An 18827-nucleotide genomic window follows, 5' to 3' on the forward strand; every position below is an offset into this window, starting at 1 on the left:
GAGGATTGAACCCAGGACCTTATGCATGCTAAGCATGCACTCTACCACTGAATAGTACCCCACCCCCCATTTCCAATCTTTTTAAAGATATCATGAATAAAGCAGCCATGAATATTTGTATATAAGTCTTTGAGTGGACATATGTATGTATTTCTTTTGGGTAAATATCTAAGAGTAAAATGACTAGTCATATGGTAATTCTATGTTTATGTTGATAAGGAAGTACCAAATCATTTTCCAGAGTTGCGGTAATATTTGACATTCCCACCAGCCATGTATGAGAGTTCCGGTTGCTCCCATCCTTGTCAGCACTTGGTATTGTCAGTCTTTTAAATTTTAGCCATTCTAATTGGTGCATAGTAGCACTCTTTTTTATATTTTTATCATGAAATATTTTCAGCATTTGAATTATTAAGAGAGAATAATATAACAAATACCCACGTACTCAGCACCTAGCTTTGTCAGATGTTAACATCTTGCCGTAATTGCTTCAGATCTAATTTCTTTTTATGCAGAGAGTCTACTGAGAATTCCACATACTGCACCATCATTATGTCTCCATTATGTTTGAGGACAGGATTTTGTTTTGACCTCAGAAATAATTTCATTAAGCCAACCATTGACAATTGAATAAATTTCAGTAAATTTTACTGGCTGTCAACATCAACATTTCTTTTAAATAATTTTTTAATCTTGATTAATATTTTTCCAAATGAGCACATTTTTTAAAATCAGAAAGTTCAGTGTAAAGTATGAAGCATTTCCTTTTTAAACAGTTTCATTAAGATACAACTTACATATCACACAGTTCACCCATTTGAAGTGTACAATTCAGTGCTTTTTAGTATATTCACAGATATGTGCAACCATGACCCCTCTGAGTTCTTCTCATTTTCATAAATTTGTTGAAAATTGGATGCTTTAAATAATATAATGTGACAACTCTGGAAATCACAGTCTCCTTCATTCCAGGGTTAGTTGTACTGCTATTTATTCTTGTTGGGTGTTTCTGAACTAATTCTGTACAGTGTATTCTTTGTCATGAGTAGCCACTGAAGGCTCTGCTCATTAGCTTAGCGGTCAGCTCATAAATGGACAGAGATTTCCTCAAGTGTCTGGAACTAATAAGTCTTTCAGTCATTGCTGGAGGGCTCTGTGCTATGTTGGGATACACCTTCAACGCTCAGCGAGGCAATTGACAACTCTGCCATCGCCTTCACTTCCTGCTTGCACGGAGCCTCCAGGTCAGCCAGAGCTAAGAGATGGGGACCTTCTCTGGTCTCTCCTGGGCATGTGCACAGCCCTATGTATGCAGGTGGCCTTCGAGATCCCCAGGAATATGTCAGAGCTTTTCAGAGCCCTCGATGGACATCTCCTTCCTCAGCTCTTCTTGTTGTCCCTCTCTGTTGACAGTATCTCCAGTTTAATTGGGACTTTTTAGGTTATAGAAAACAGTTTCTCCTCAGGGAGGTCAACTGCAGGCCCCACGTGTGGCAATCAGGGAGACAGGCCTCAGGGCCTCATCAGGCCACGAGAGGCAGAAAGGAGCCAGGGCAGCAAGAGCCTGAGACCTCTCCAGGCTGCTCTCTCATCACGTCTCTACCTCTCCTGGGCAATCTGCTGCTTTCTCTTCCTGATGACCACATCTCTGCTTACTCATTCATCCTTTCTGTTCCCTCATAACCTCTGCTGACTCAGGCCTGCCCACATTCATTGTGACCTTTTAACTTCTGCTCCCACGGTTAACTGACGAGTCCCTCTGTGTGCCTTAGTTTCAATCACCAAGTGAGAGGAAATCTTGTCGGGGCCCATGGATTTATTTGTCTCATGTTACGTGCTCACCTTGGTCTGATCAGGTTTCACCAAGGGGGTGGAGCCAGATGTTCCATTGAAAAACACCTTCCAGGGCTGTGGGTGGGACAGTCTCACTCAGAAGATGCTGAGGATTGGCAGACATCATGAATGACATTTCTAGGACTGTCACGTGCTGTGGCAGAACATAATGATTAACAGCACAGTGTCTGAAGCTAAACTGCTTTGATCTGCATCCCAGCTCCTCCACTTACCAGTTATGTGTCCTTGAGCAAGTTAACTTTTGGAGGCCTCAGTTTTCTTATCTGTAAAATGGGAATAGGGATAATAATCATACCTAGTGCAAGAGGATTAAATGAATTAGTGCATGTAAGGTACTTAGAACAGTGTCAGGTATATAATAAGTGCTCAGTTAATGCTAGAAATCATTATCCAGCAACTAAAGGTAGAAAACACAGACCCACCTTTCCCTCTCTTTATATCTCCTGTTTCCAATGTCACTGCTTTCTATCAATTCTATCACCAAATTCCCTTAAAGATACCATCTGGACTGCCTCATTGTTTCTCTTTGAGAACCTGGCAGGCACCTCCCAATGATGTCCTTACTTTTACATCTCCCCACTCCGGTCCACTCTCCCCACTGCCTCCAGAATTATTTTTGTAAAATGCACAATCTGGTCATGTCACTTTCCCTCTTGAGAAACCTCCAGTAGCTTCTGATGCCTACAGAATAAAGTTTAAGCTCTTAGCATTCCCAGGTTGGTCCCAACCAATCACTCGAGGCAGGATAAATTATTGAATGATTCTTTTATACGCTCTCTGGGCAGACCCAGCAGGCTTATGTAGTGGCCTCAGGGGCTCTGGAGGGTCAAAACTAAGCAGCTCAAGGCAAGTCCTCTTTCCAGTCTTTCGGGAAAGCCTGGGTTGACTGAAGAGGCCCCACTGGGTGACAAAGGAGGAATGGGGGGAGGAAGGGCATCCCTCAGAGTGGGCGGGAAGGGGGAGAGAATCCCACCGACAGAGGCGGGGACAGAGGTTGGCAACTCTGTGAGCAGTGGCAGTGCCCTGGGAACGTGGCCTGACCCATGAGAGCTGGCTGGCAGGCATGCCTGAGGTCCTGGACTCCAGGCAACAGGACTGCCAACCTGAAAAAGATTCCTAGCCCCACACCATCAATTCAAGCACTGTCTTGGAATATCCAAAGGCCCCAGACTGACATGTAGGCTGGGTACCACTGTGTTGACTTGAAGAAGGACATGTTTCTTTACACTGAACATAAGTTTACATGAACCAGAAATATCCATATTCCCCATTAAGAGCCCTCCTGCTCTGAAGGAAGGAATCCAGGAAACCAAATTATTTTGTGGGAAGCTTGTTTTACAAAAGTGGTAGACATGCCTACCCAGTCCCTTTCCTTCCCTCCCCTCTTACCAACAGTACCCGATATTATTTGGAGTAGCAATGTGCCAGACACAAAATGATGTTCAGAGCCTCCCTTATATCTAGGGATGACCATTGAGATATAAGTGGAAGTTGGTAGGTGAGGATTCTAGGAAATATCTTTGGTCCTTTGCCCTTCCTGCCTGGAATATGGGTGTGATGATAGCTTGCCAGCAGCCATTTTGTAATCTGAGGGATGGAAGCCATGCCCTAAGGATGAAGATGTAGACAGATAGAAAGATCCTGGGCCCCAGATTTCTGTGGAGCCACCACATCAGCCTTGATCTGCTTACCTCTAGACTTCTTTTAAATGAAACAGAAACAAACTTTCTTGTTTAAATCACTTATTTATTTTCTGTTTTACCGGCCACACCCAATCCTAACTGGTAAAGCAAGTACAAAATCAGAGCTAAGGAAAGATAATAGCCCAGATGAATAGTTCACAGAGGCCAGAGTATGAGTGCAGAGCCCTAGCTGTCCACCGCAGAAGCCACCTGTGGCAGGAGCCTCAAAGATGGCCCCAAAGAGCCTCACCTTGGCTTGTGTACATCCCTCCTATAATGAACAGGGCTGGCCTGTCTCACCAATAAGATACCACAGAAGTGACAGTGTGTGCCATCTGAAGGCCATAAGAGACACTGCAGCTTCCACTTTGCTATCTCTTGATTCACTCCTTGGGGGGAGCCAGCTGCCATTTGTGAGGACACTCTCACAGCCCTTTGGAGAGGCCGATGTGTTGAGGAACTGGGGTTGCCTGCCAACAGCCAGCCATGTGAGTCAGCCATTTTGGAAGTAGATGCTACAGCCCCAGTCAAGTCCGCAGAGACTTCAGCCCGGGCTGGACTGCAACCTCACAAGAGACCCTGAGTCAGAATCAGTCCCATACTCCTGACCCACAGACACCATAAAATGATAAATGCTCATTGTTGTTTTAAGCTAAGTTTTGTTACACAGCCATAGCTAACCAATACACTACCACATGGGAACCTCTCAGCCAGATTGCCCCTTGCCTCCAGCAGGTGGAACACTGCCAGATTCCTGCTCTGTGGGCCAGTGGGCTCTGAAGCAAAGCCTTCCAGCCAGAGTGCCCTGGCTCTTTAGGTGCTGGGAACGGGCTGTAGTCCTGCCCCAGAACTGATGGTTGTACATTTTATAGTAATTTGATTTGAATTTTATACACATTCCATATTTATTATTATCATAATTATATACTATAAAGGAAATATAATCGTTTTTTTCATTTTTTTAAACCAAGGCTCTTATGGACACTCTCAAATAAATAATACAAATGTTATAACTTTTGGTGTGTGAAAAATTTAGGAAGCCCTGGTTTAGACTCTCTACTGACCATGCCCTTCTGGAACACACTCTTTCTTCAAAAGGGATCATCATGTAATTACCAGGGGAACCCCCTTCTTGGACACATACTTGTTACCAAACCAAACTTGGGTCCACTTGCCCACCACACAGCAAAGCCAATCTACTGACACTGGGTTGTGGTGAAGGAGAGTGCAGCATTCACCACAGGGTGCCAAGCAAGGAAAGTGGGCAGCTCATGCTCAAAGACCTGAACTCCCCAATGGCTTTCAGAGAAGGGTTTTTAAGGCAACATATGGGGTGAGGGTTGCAGCTTGTGGAGTTTCTTCTGATTAGTTGGTGGTGAGGTAACAGAGTGATGTTTCAGGAATCTTAATCATCAACCTCCTGGTTCCAACCCGTCTGGGGTCTAGGCACTAGTGGTCAGCCTTCACCTGGGTAGGTGAGGGGGGTCTTAGTTTCTGCAGAACCACTCAAAGATAAGTGTCAGATTGTTATGTATATCTCTAGAGGAGGAGCTAGGACTGTTTTATTGCTGACTATTGTTTTAACTATTCTTTTCTTGCTTAACTGCTTTTCCTTTGTTTCTGAGTTCCCTCACTTTCCTAATTAGTAACTGCTTGAGTCTATTCTTTGGAACTCAGGGAATGCCTAGGAGATTAAAGTGTTTTCTCTACGGACAATAAACAGGCAACATGGAGGGGCTTTTGTACCCAGGAGGGCCCTTCAGGGTCCTGTTCGGTTTTATGCTCATGTTTCCCTGAGACTACCACCCTAGTGAATTTAGCTATGGTCCAGATTTCTCAGCTGAAAGCTCAGAGCATCACCTCTTGCGCAGGATGGAGGGCAGGGCTGGTTGCAGAAGCTGTGTGTTGATGTCTCCAAACACACGTAGCTCCCCTCCTCCACCTTTCCTCCATTGTCTGTGGGATTAGCTTCACTTCTCAGGCCACACCACCTGCTTAGATAGCAGCCAGGGCTGAGGTTTGTTCTGGAACCTGAGATAGCCCTGGGGGAGGAAAGCTTGCTAATCAGAAATAGCAGTAACCATACTTCTTCGTAGCACCAGTGGTTCTCCAGGTGAACTTCTGGGACCACCAGCAGCAGCAGCACCTGGGAACTTGTTCAAAATGCAAACTCTCTGGCTTCACCCTAGACCTGTTGAATCAGAAACTCTGGGGGAGGGGCCCAGCACACAGAGCTTTAATGAGCTCTCCAGGGCATTGGGATGCAGCTCTAGTGTGAGCACTTGCTAAGCTCTTTTAAGTCTTTCCGGGGATTTGATTAGAGCTCATCTTTCTTCCCCACTAAATCACTCAGCAGGGCTGCATGTTGACCAGAGAAGCCTCCGCACTTCCGCAGTTCCGGAAGAGGCTGGTGGGCCCTCTGGGATCAGTTCTTCCTCCGGGTTGAGGAGAGTTAGGGGGTGGGGGTCCCTAATCCCTTAGGAAACTGGGGTAGATGGAGACAGGCTCCTAAACATCAGAAAGAAATCAAGTTCTACAGTGGATCTCTCTGAATGGTGAGATCACACGCAGAGTTTTTCTGCATCTTTTTTTTTTAACCTCAGCTACAGAGGGTCAAATTAATGATACGCCTCTGTTTGTGGCATATTAAGAACATTGATCCCCGTAAGGCCTGTCTCATGTGTATGTGTTTTATGTGACCTAATTCAGAACTCACCTAGCACTAAAGCCACTAGCTGGGGGGTTTTGGTCAAAAACATTTACAGGCAAGTGTTTTTGTCACTCCTACATGAAGCAATGGATAACAGTTGGGGAAACCAATATGCTATATCTTTTCCTTCATATGTGCTTTTGCAAACTGGTTATTGCTGTTTTCCATGAATGTGTTTTTGGTTTTACTGTAAATTGTACAGCCGTGTAACATACATATGGAAAAATGCACACATCATAAGTGCACAGCAGGGTGAATTTTCCCAAAATGAACACAGCTGTGTAACCAGCGCCCAGCCCAAGAAAGAGAACATGAGCCATGTTCCAGAAGCATCTCGTTCCCCTTCAAGTCACCACCTCTCCAAGGGTAATTTGGATGTGGACTTCTAACAGCGTAGATTACGTTTCCTGTTTTTGAAATTTAGATGACTGGTACCCGGATACATATATTTTGAATTTACATGAATGATATTGGGTTATATAATTCATCCTGTTTCTTACTTTTTTTCACTAAGGAGTCAGTTTTTCAGATCCATTCCTGATACTACATGTACATGTAATCCATTGTTTCGAATTGCTGTGTGCTCTTCTGGGGTGTGTCCCCACCACACTGAACCACAGATGCCCAGGTTGCCTGGGAATCCCTGCCACCACAAACAGCACTGTGTAAGCACCTCCTGAGTACCCCTCACGGGCCCACTCGACCAGTCCCATGGGATACATGCCATGCAGGAAGGGGTTAACACAGCAGGCCGCTGGCCTGTCCTTAGAAAGGCCTGCTTGCACAGTTAGCCATTGGCTGGTGTCTGGGAACTTGCATTTTAGCAAGGTTCCCTTCCAGGTGATAAGGGCGGCTCACTGTGCCTAGACGGTCTACGAACACTCTGGTTTGTGCTGAACACCTGCTTGCCTCCTGGGAGTCAGGAATTTAGGTTCGTGCTGGGCAGACAGTGCCTGGCACGTGACCAGCCCCCAATTAAAAGCCCTGGGTGCTGAGTCTCTAATGGGCTTTCCTGGTAGGCAACAGTTCACACATGTTGTCACAATCAGTTGCTGGGGGGAATTCAGTGTGTCCTGTGTCACTGCACAGGGACGGGACTCCTGGAAGCTTGCGCCTGGCCTCCCCTGGACTTGGTTGCACGCACCTTTTCCCTGTGCTGATTGCGCTTTGTGTCCTTGTACTGCGGTAAATCTCAGCCATGAGGCCTGTGAGCCCTCCCTGTGAATCATGTTGGCTTGGGGTCTCCTGACACGTGCCCAGGAGAGGACTTGTGGGGTCATACAGAAAACATGCAGGAAAGCTCACTGAGTCCTGCTCTGCCACATCTCTCCCCGTCTCCTCTTCCCATGATCTTTGCTCTCTCTTCATACATCAAGTCGCGAATCCTTTGTCATTTGCTTGTCTGTGTCCCCGTGTCTCTGCCCTTCCTCTGCCTAGAATGCCTTCTCTCCCTCCCACTCGCCTTTCTGATCACTTCTTCTCAACTTGAGTCACTATCCGCTTACAGAAATTTCTACCAGCTTGAGGAAGTTTCTAGGGAACCAGCAGGATGTCGCTTCCAAAGTGAAACATAAGTTGTAACAACACCTTGGGCTGCTCTGATCCAACTGCTGAGGACCGCGGAGGCAGCCAGCTCTAAGGGGGCCAGGGCAAGAGATGGCTCTGCTGTGATCGAGGCTTCAGAACCAGGCCGCTCTGCCACGTGGGCTGATGCTACTCAAAAAGTCTCCGAAAAATGCGGATGCTGTGTGGAGCCCCTGGCAAGCAAATAAGAAAATCACACACAGCCCCCTGGGGTTTGAGGTGGGGAGTGGCCTCCTCCGCCGTCAGGTGTTCTCCTCGCTTTCCACAAGACACCTGATTGTGGGACACCTTCAAAATTTGGTTCACTTCCTCCTTTTAGGAACCTTTCCGTGGATAACTACAGTGTGTGGCCTCGTTTATTGGACCGAACTTGTGCTTTATTAAACTCACCTCATAGCTATTTGCCTTGCTAACTGACCCACCTGTGTTGACTGTCTCCCAACAAGTTGTATGATGTTGAGTAAACTAATCTGTTGAAAATGAGAATAGTGACACGACCTTGCAGTGTTAGTTTGAGATAAAGTGTGCAAAGGGCTGAGCACAGGGGTCCAAAACCAGAAACGTTTATTCTTGTTCAAACTAGCTTGTTAGGAAGACAGTATGGTGGTCCCTCAAAAAAATTAAACATAAAAAATTAAACATCAAATTACCATATGATCCAGAAATTCCACTTCTGGGGATATACCCAAAAGAATTGAAAGCAGGGGCTCAAACAGATTTGCATACCCATGTTCACAGCAGCGTTATTCACAATTGCCAAACCGTGGAAGGAACCTAAATGTCCATTGATGAATGAATGGATAAACAAAATGTGGTATATTCATACAATGGAATATTATTTAGCCTTAAAAAGTGAGGAAATTCTGACACATGCTACAACATGGATGATGCTTGGAGACATTATGCTAGGTGAAATAAGCCAGGCACAAAAAGACAAATATTGGATGATTCCACTTAATCAGGTACCTTAGAGACAGAAAGTTGAATGGTGGTTTCCAGGGGTTGGATGGAGGGGGAAATGGAGAGTTCTTGTTTTATGGGCATAGCTTTTCAACTTGGGATTATAAAGTTCTGGAGATAGATGGTGGTGATGGTTGCACAACAATGCGAATGGGCTTAATGTCACTAACTGGTACACTTAAAAATGGTCAAAGCGATACCTTTTATGGTATGTATATTTTACCACAGAAGTATACAAATAGAATGTAATTAAGAATATTTAACTAGGTCGTTCCCTTTCTGAGAGCAGTGAGTACATCTTTTACTTCTTTAGTGTCAATTAAAAACATTCATAGAAGCCTAAAAACCATATGGCATCTAAGACGTGGGACCTGTCCCCACAGAGCTCATGTTCTAGACAAGTCTCTCTCCGTGGCGTCCGGTGAAATGTGTCAGACACAGGGCAAGGGCTTGTTGAATGGTAACCAGCATCTGCACAGGGCCGGGGAGCTCTTCGTTGTCCCTTCTAGAGCAGGTTTTATGTTTTTTTGAGGGCAAGGTCCCTTTCTGTTTCACTCCTGTTCATACCTGTGATCTCTGCTTCTTGGTGTTCACGTCTTTGTGTAATGCCCTCCTGTTGGGTGTGGGCTGGACTTAATGAATAGAATAAGGCAGAAGTGATGATGTGCGACCAGGAGACTAGGTCATAAAAGGCCGGGTGGCTCATTTCTCAATCTCTCAGTCACCCTGCGGGAACGCTGGACCAGAGTAGCCCTAGGGAGACCCACATGGCAAGGCACTGAGGCCTCTTGCCAACAGCCACATGAATGAGCTTCAAAGCAGATCTCTTAGGCCCAGTCAAGTCTTGGGAGACCACAGTCCTGGTCGACAGCTTGACTGCAGCCTTTCCCACCAGCCCCTCTGAGCACCCAGATTCCTGACCCTTAGAAACTAAATGTGATGACAACTGTCCATTGTTTTAAGCCACCAAGGTATGGAGTCATTAGTTCCACAGCAACGTATAACCAGTATCTGCCCCATCACAATGTAGTGCCTAACAGCTGAGCTCTGAAACTAGACTGTCTGGACTCAAATCTTGGTTAGGCCGCTTCCAAGCTGTGTGGCCTTGAGCGTATAACCTAATTGTTCGGTGCCTCAGCTTCCTCAGTTATAGAATGGAGGATACTGCTATTACCTACCTCATACGGTTGTGAGGATTAAATACACATAAAGGGCCTAGTACAGTGCCTGGCAGGTAATTAGCAGTCGGCAAATATCAATTTCTGTTGTTATGATTCTGGCTGATGGGAGGATGCTGCAGAGACAGTGTGGGGATGAAGCGAGGGAGACACCTGCCAGTAGCACCATGCTCATGACCTCCAGAGAAGTAAGCAGGGGATGAGTCTTGACAAGGCCTCATGAAACAGGCCCCCATGGTTTTGCCTCCATGCAGAGCATTTCTGGGCTCTGTGTATGGCAGGTGGGACCACGCTGCTTGGCTGGGGAGAGGCAGCCCTCAGGATGGTTCCATGGACGCCAGGCCCCAGGTCATGCCCATCCCTGGGTGAAGCAGCCACTCTTCTGAGCATGCATCCCTAAGTTTTAACATCCCTGCTCTGGAAGATGAAGTCAACAATGCTTTAGAAAGATGGGACTGTGGCGGAAATGAGAAACGCTGCAATTTCCAGTTTCCAGTCTGCAGTGTTACTTTCCCTTTTCCTAAAGGAAAAACACTTGATTCCAATGTATTTGTAGGCCTGAAATAAGCTTTTTGCCTCATCTGGAAGGTATTATGGGCTGTATACACTTAAAGAGAGAAGGTTAGGAAAATGTAAGCAGGATACTTTTACCATAAAAGTAAAATGAATTACTAAATGAAAGAAGCCAATCAGAAAAGGCTACATCCTGCGTGATTCCAACTATATAATATTCTGGAAAACACAAAACTGTGGACGCAGTTAAAGGATCAGTGATTGCTGGAGAGGGGACGGTGGGGGATGAGCAGCAGGAGCTCAGAGGATTTTTAGGGCAGTGGGAACTAGTTCACATGATCTGTAATGGTGGATACACATCACTTTATATTTGTCTAAACCCATATAACAGCAAACCGTAATGTAACCTATGGACTTTGAGTGATGATGTATTCATGTAGGTTCAAGTGTAACAAACATACCTCTCCATAGGGGATGTTGATAATAGAGGAGGTTATGCACATGTGGGGGCAAGAACTATATGGGAAATCTCTGCACCTTTCTCTCAATTTTGCTGTGAACCTAAAACTGCTCTAAAAAGTAAAATGGTTTTTTTTTCTTTAAGTAACATGAGAAAGCTTTGATTTGAGGGGCATGTTATTTAGAGCTCCACTGAGTTTAAGTACCAGAAATTTCAAGCTTTCTGAACCTCCGAAGGAGGTTATAGGTCATAGGTGTCTGGTGAATCAGAAGACGAGGGATTATAGTTCTGGAAGACGGGATGCTGCTGCAGTGGGCCTCAGAAAGGCCTGGAAGGCGGCAGGGAGCACAGGCAGAGGCTGAATTCCTGCGCCCTGCCCCTCTCTTTGCTAGCATCTCTTTATTCTCTCTCCCTCCCCCCTCCCCTTCCCTCAGCCTTTTGTTCCCCTAAGCTGTTCCCTCTGCCTCCTCAGGTCCGCAGCCTCCCACAGCTCCCCTATTGAGACAGAGTGGTTTCTGGCTCTTCATAAACACTGTTTTCTTTTTCTCCACTGTTTTCTTTTTCTGGGCAAGGGGACGCTGGTGGCCGGGTACCTCGGGGCAGAAATCTGCTCCCTGACCCAGCAACTCTGGTGGCAGGTTGGGCATGGGGGCACCTTACAAAGGAAGCTGCCTGGAGCCCGTCCCTGCAAAGAAGCCAAGTTGAGGGGGAGGCGGGGTACTAGGAGGCGTTCAGGGCTGGTGACTTTTAGCCGGGCCTAGTTCTGGGACCTGTGACAGTTGTCCCCCCAGAAGCAGGCTATCATGTTAGCTGCTGGCGGAACTCTGCCCCACTTTCTGTGCTTGCGGCTGGTGCCTGCTTTTGATTTAAGGCCGGTGCAGGGGCTCGGATTTGGAGCGTAGCATTGGAGGAACTCTACCGCCAGCTAGCCTTAATTCGTCCTTCTTATATAACTAAATGGCAACCGAAAGGATATTTGGATTCCGCTTGCTTTTTTTTTTTCTTTCCGTTGCAGTAGTTTATTTATTAATTAGTGTGGAAAGAAAAATTAAAAGGAAGTAATAAAACATCCTTGTTTATGTTCTAATCTGCGTGTTCTGTGTGCTCATTTGTCTGCAGCCTGGCTTGGGGAACGGGAACGCTGGGCCCCCGGGGAGGGGGCTGGACTGAGAGTGTCAGCGTCTTCCGCTGCGGAGGCGACGGGCCAATGCAATTCATTCCCCTTCCTCCCTCCTGCTCTCCCTCTCCCCCCACCCCCCTCCGCGCCTTCCTCCATCCCTTTCTCTCCTCCCACCCTCTCCTCTCCTTCCTCCCTCCCACCCTGCTCCCCACCCCCCACCGCTGGTTCTGGCGACCTTGGAAGGAAAGGGCTTCCTAAGAGGGTGGCTTCGAGGCCAGAGAACTCGCATCAGTCATTTCAAACGTCTTCAAGGAAGCAGGGACGGGATCAACGAGGCGGTTGAAACCCGGATTCTAGGCGTCTTCGGGTGACGCCCCCTACGGGGCCCCAGCCGCCCCACTTCCCTTGTCAGCCCGGCGCCCCGCTGGGGACTGCACTGGCCGTGGCGACCCTTCACTTCAGGGCTGTACGCGGGCCCGCTCGGATTCCACAGCACAGGGCTTACAGTCTGTCGAGGATCGGAGCCCGGGGAGGTCGGGGCTCCGGGAGAGTGTGACTCAGAGGGGCAGAGGTCCTGCGATCCGTGAGGCTTGGGACCCGAGGACGGCCCGCTTGCCACTTGCCACCCCCCCCCCCCCAGCAAGGATGGACAGGGGCGTCCAAGGGTGGCTCGATCTGTGAAAGAAGCTTCTGGCCCCTCCCTGGACAGTTCGGAGCTGGTGGTAATTCAGGCTGGCCCGCCTTTTCCGGCCCCCTCCCCGCACCCTTGCACCCACCCTAGCCCCAGCCGCCAGGCAGGGTCTCGACCAGATAGGGCAGGAAGGAGGGAAGGAAGGCGGAGCCCTCCCATCCCCGGCTGGGGGGCTGTGGGGTCCTGTCCCGCCCGAGCTCTGCCTGGTGGGGGCGCCAGCTGCCTTTGGATCCGGTTTTGGAGGTGGGATCAGGCCCCTTATCCTTCTTCACCTCTTGACACACCCAGAAATTTTATGTAATATCTCTGTGACATTCAGGGGTGAACTCGAGAATATCTGGAGAGTCAAAATGTGGCCTGCTGGGGTAAAAATGTATTTCATTCTGTGTATTATGCAATCATGTAAAAAATTCAATGTGTTGGTCTTCCTCCTGAAATGTGAAATATTTGCCGACATGGTGGGTACACCTGGCACGTCTGGTTGCAAATGGAATAAATCCGTGATTTTCTTTAGGAAAAAAAAGTTAAATGTGTTGAATATCAAGGATGTATATATTTTTTTCTAAAGAAATCTTTCCAACCCTCCTTTTATTTTTTACTTTGTACTATGGAAAATTTCAAACACGCACAAAAATAGTTGAGTAGATAATGAATCCCCAACTTCAACAATTACCAAGGTAAGGCCAATTTTGTTTCAATCCTACCCCTACCCACGTCCCCTTCCTATTAGAGCTTTTCATTTTTTAATGATAAGCTGAGCTGGGGTTTTAATTAGCCTTTGCTGTGTAATAAGCCACCCCAAGGCATAGTGGCCTAAAACGACAATAGTTTCTGATTTGTCATGATTGTGGTGGTTGGCTGAGCACTTCCTCTTGCGGGTTTTAACTGGACTCACCCAAGAGGAAGGATCACCTGGGCTGGAAGGGTCCAGATGGCCTCGCTCACATGCCTGACTGTGGTCTAGGACCCCTCAGGTCTCCTCTCTTCCATGGGTTCTCGTGTCCTAGTAGGCTAAGTGGATTTCTTTATATGGCAACCAGAACCTTGCGAGAAAACCGAGGCAGAAGCCTCAACCTTCCTGCGCGGTGGGAGGCTCAAGTCACTTCCGCCCACTTCTATTGGCTAAAGCAGGTCACAAGGCCAGCCCAGACTTTGGGATACGGGGGTGGAGCCGTAGACCCACCCCCAGATGGGAGGAATGAAGGGCAGGAACACATTGCAAAGTGAATACTAGCATGGGAGGGATTGGTAGCCTCTAGCCAAGCTACACAGTTAGCTTTTATCAACATAACTTTTTACAAGAGGTTTTATGCTTGCAATGACCGCACACAATTCCTGATCTAAACTTTTTAATGATGAATACTTCAGATGCTCAATAGTCACCATCAAGGAGAAACTGTTAGCGCAGGTAAGCAACTGACATTTTTTTTTTATTATCCATTTAAATTTGTGCAACACTTAAAATTATATTTAAAGAATCTGGCAGCTCTTCCTGTAGTGGACAGATGAAATGTTGCCATTTCTCGTGGTAATGCCAATGGATCTTTGACTCCAAACATATCTTTCCCTATAGGCACTTGAAGATGAAGGTCTTACTTGCCAGAGGCACGTGCATTATGAGAGCTGCAGACCTGCAGTTGGTTTGGACACCGTAAAATTACACATCAGCCACAAAAGAATAGAGATAATCAGATACATGTGGAGATGAGGTATCAGGGCATGCTGTGGGGGCCCTGCTCTACCAGTCTCATATTACACTGCCAAGGCTGGGTCCATGACAACCTCCGGTGGGACAAGAGCAGGCATGGCCATGAACTCCAAGTTAGGGGCTCCTGAACAAGCCAAAGGAAGGACCTTCCAAAGCTGTAGTTACTTTTAGCTGAAATGTCATAGTACTGAAGATTCTTCTTTTGCTGGAAGGTGATGGATTTTGCCTTAACTTTCCAGCCCTTAATATCCACCTTGTTGCCACACATGATGGGGATGTTTTGACGTACTTGTACCACATCTCTATGCCAGTTAGGCACATTCTTGTAAGCTCTTGTTACCTCAAACATTATAATGGTACCCTGGGTTTGGATATAATAGCCATCTCTCCATCCACCAAATTTCTCCTGACCAGCAGGATCCCATACATTGAACTTAATAGGTCCTCTGCTGGTGTGGAACACAAAACAATGGACCTCAACCCCCAATATGGCTACGTACTTCTCCAATTCACCAGTTAAGTGACATCTCATGAATGTAGTTTTTCCCTCACCAGCCAATACAAGTTTGAACTGAGCTTGTGATTCCCTTTGGGTAGTCATCATGTTTCTTCTAGAAGCATCCTCATGCTCTGTCTGATCGAGGGTGCTATCACCATTATTCTTGCATTTACTATTAACATTATAGCACACCCCATCTGTGTGCCCCCCTGTAAAATTAGGCAACAGTCTACAAGACTTGTCTCACTTCTGGCACCAACTGCAGAGTTTGGGGGTCCCCAAGACCACCCTCAGATTTGATTATTTGCTGGGAAGACAAAACTCCCTGAAAGCTGTTATACTCATGGTTACAATTTATTACAGTGCTAGGATACTGGTTAAGATCAGTCAAGGGAAGAGACACAGCGGGCAGGGTCCAGAGAGGTCTAAACACGGAGCTTCTGGTTGTCCTCTCCTAGTGGCGTCATGGACAGTGCTAACTCCTCCCAGCAGTTATATGTGACAATACATGTGGCGAATTGCCAATCGGGGAAACTCACCTGAGCCTCAGTGTCCAGAGTTTTTACTGGGGCTTAGACATGGTTGGTTGGCCATCCTCTGGAGGCTGAGCTGATACTCTGTGACCCAAAGCCCCTACTGTAAGTCACGTTGTTCAACTATCTTGTGTGGCCTAAGGCCCCCAGGTAAGCAAAGATACTCTTATCCGACAAGACATTCCAAGGGTTTAGAGGTCACCTCCTAGGAGCCAGGGCAAAGGCCAGACCTTTCTTTGGGCAAGGTTCATTCTTCACTACACACCCTCATCCTGCTTTTTCTTTCTCTCCCTTTCTCCACATCCCTTTCCCTTCCACCTCTCCTGTGTCCTAGCCTGGGAGGTCACACTGTTATCATAGGGGGTGTGAAGGTCAATGAAAGGGATGGAGTACCGCAGTAGTTCCCTCACCAGGTCTCCATAGCTTTGTGTCCAGGGCACTGTGTGGCAGAGGCCAGCCACATTGCTGTCTGCCAGGCAAGCCCAGAGAGGTGGCAGGTGACTGTGGAGAGTGCAGTGGGCCTGGGTACCTAGTGGGGCTCCTGATCCCCCTGCCACAACCTGGTCAGCTGAGGCATATCAGAGGCATCATGTCTGCTCCCAGAGTATAAGGGAACCGACACTACAGGGACAGAGAGAGGGGCCTGAACAGGTCTGTGCTAAGTTGCCTGTGGCACTGATCACCACTCCCAAGTCCAAGTTGAACCCTGAACTTTAGGCAAAAGAGGATCTTCCACCACCACACCCTGGGAGACCAGGCATCTTGGAGATTGCATGTGACTCTGGGAAGGATGGCTACACCCAGAATGTGGCATAGAAATGGATGCTGAAGAACTTGGAGTCCCAGAAACCACCAGATCTTAAGAGTAGGTAACAGTGTTTGCAAAAATGGCCACAATTCCACTCATGTGAGGTATCAAGAATACTCAGCTTCATAGAGACAGAAAGTAGAACAGAGGCTACCAGGGGCTGGGGAAGGGGACAGTTATTGTTTGGGGGCGCAGAGTTTCAGTTTGGGATAATGAAAAAGTTCTGGGGTTAACAACACCAAATGCTGGCAAAGGTGTGGAACAACAGGAACTCCCACTCATTGCCGGTGTTTGGAAAATCGTTTGGCAGTTTCTTAGAAAACTAAACTTACACTTACCATGTGATCCAGGACTTGTGCTTCTTGGTATTTACCCAAAGGAATTGAAAACTTACATCCACACTGAAATCTGCACACGGATATTTATAGCAGTTTTATTCATAATTGCCAAAACTTGGAAGCAACCAAGATATCCCTCAGTAGGTGAATAGATAAATAAACTGTAGCGCATCCTGACAATGGAATATGATTCAGCGCTAAAAAGAAGTGAGCTGTCAAGCCACGAAAAGACATGGAGGAAACTTAAATGCATATTACTAAGTGACAGAAGCCCATTTGAAAAGGCTACACACTATAAAATTCCAACTATATGACATTCTGGAAAAGGCACAACTATGGACACAGTAAAGAGATCAGGGTTTGCCAGAGGCTGGAGGAGAGGGAGGGATGAATAAGAGGAACACAGAGGATTTTAGAGGCAGTGAAGAGAAATTGGTCCTGTACTACCTGTAAAAGAGCTAAATGAATGAAAGGTAGACTTAAAAAAAAAGTCTATTAAAAAACAGTTCTGGAAATGGATGGTGGTGATGGTTGTACAACAATGTGAATGTATTTAATGCCACCTGGAACTGTATACCTAAAAATAGTTAAAATTGTCAATTTTATGCTGTGGATATTTTACCACAATAAACATTTTTATTATCAGTTTTTTAAATGGAGGTACTGGGGATTGAACCCAGGACCTTGTGCATGCTAAGCACGTGCTCTACCACTGAGCTACACCCTCCCCCAACAGTAAACATTTTTAAAAGTCCATCTTTACTCCAGTAATTTGAGATGCCATATACTTTATCATATACTAAATTGCCAAATGTATCTGAGTCTCTTTCTAGACTTTCTCTGATCTATTCCACTGGTTTCTCTTCTATTCATGTACCAGTACTGTTTTCATTCTAGAGGCTTTATAGCATTTTTAATATCTGTTGGAAAAAATTGTGAAATTTATGCCAACAAATTTGACAACTTATGTGAAGTGGAAGAATTCCTTGAAAGACATAAGCTACCAAAGCTCAATCAAGAAGAAATGGAGGATGGCAAGAACTCTAATTTGAAAAGATACATGCACCCCAATGTTCATAACAGCACAATAGCCAAGACATGGAAACAACCTTAAATGTCCATCGACAGATGACTGGATAAAGAAGTTGTGGTATATTTATACAATGGAATACTACTCAGCCATAAAAAGAATAAAATAATGCCATTTGTAGCAACATGGATGGACCTGGAGATCATCATTCTAAGTGAAGTAAGCCAGAAAGAGAAAGAAAAATACCATATGGTATCACTCATATGTGGAGTCTTAAAAAAAAGACACAAATGAACTTATTTATAAAACAGAAATAGACTCACAGATGTGGAAAAAAACTATGGTTACCAAAAGTGAAAGGGAAGTGGGGAGGAATAAATTAGGAGCTTGGGATTAGAAGATACAAACTATTATATATAAAATAGAAAAACAACAAGGTCCTACTGTACAGCACAGGGAACTATATTCAGTACCTTGTAATAACCTGTAATGGAAAAGACTATATATATGTATAACTGAATCACTATGCTGTACACCAGAAACTAACACAACATTGTAAATCAACTACACCTCAATTAAAAAAAAAAGCAGGTGACTTTAGGCACTAAGCTTTGTGGCTGGTTGTTTTGTAGCAAAAGCTAATTGACTCAGAGTGTGGCAATTGAGGTAAATAAGGACTTTCTTTTTTGTATGTGTTGGGGGGAGGGAGTAATTAGGTTTGTTTATTTTTAGAGGAGGTACTAAGGATTGAACCCAGCACCTTGTGCATGCTAAGCATGAGGGGATACCTCGCCCCTAAATAAGGACTTTCTTTTTTTTATTATTTTTTTAATTTTAATTTTTTTAATAAGGACTTTCTTGATGAGCCTAACCCTCTCAAATGCTGGTTTCCATTAAGTTGGAGAGTCTGAGGGACACTGGTTTGTAATGTAACGAAGCAGGACCCTATGGGGCCTTCCCAGGACAGACTCCCCACTCCCCACCCCACCCAGCCCCGCCCTGACCATGTCCTGCACATGCCCCTTGTTTGTAGAAAAATTTTAGCCTCCTAGTCCTTCCCCGAGTTCCAAAGAATAAACTTAATCAGAGGAATGAGAAAATGCAGAAACAAAGGAAAACATTCAAGCAAGACAAAATAATAATAGTTTAGTCATTAAAC

General features: G+C 46.0%; 1 protein-coding gene across 1 annotated transcript; it reads right to left on the reverse strand.

Annotated features, from left to right (window-relative positions):
- Positions 1-14504: 14504 nt before the first annotated feature.
- On the reverse strand, positions 14505-15061 carry LOC102509150 (GTP-binding nuclear protein Ran-like). The gene is given in 2 exon segments (XM_032474658.1): positions 14505-14587; positions 14590-15061. Coding segments are annotated over 2 exon segments (555 nt in total).
- Positions 15062-18827: the final 3766 nt, after the last annotated feature.

Source organism: Camelus ferus, chromosome X (genome assembly GCF_009834535.1).
Source record: "Camelus ferus isolate YT-003-E chromosome X, BCGSAC_Cfer_1.0, whole genome shotgun sequence".
Classification (NCBI taxonomy): domain Eukaryota; kingdom Metazoa; phylum Chordata; class Mammalia; order Artiodactyla; family Camelidae; genus Camelus; species Camelus ferus.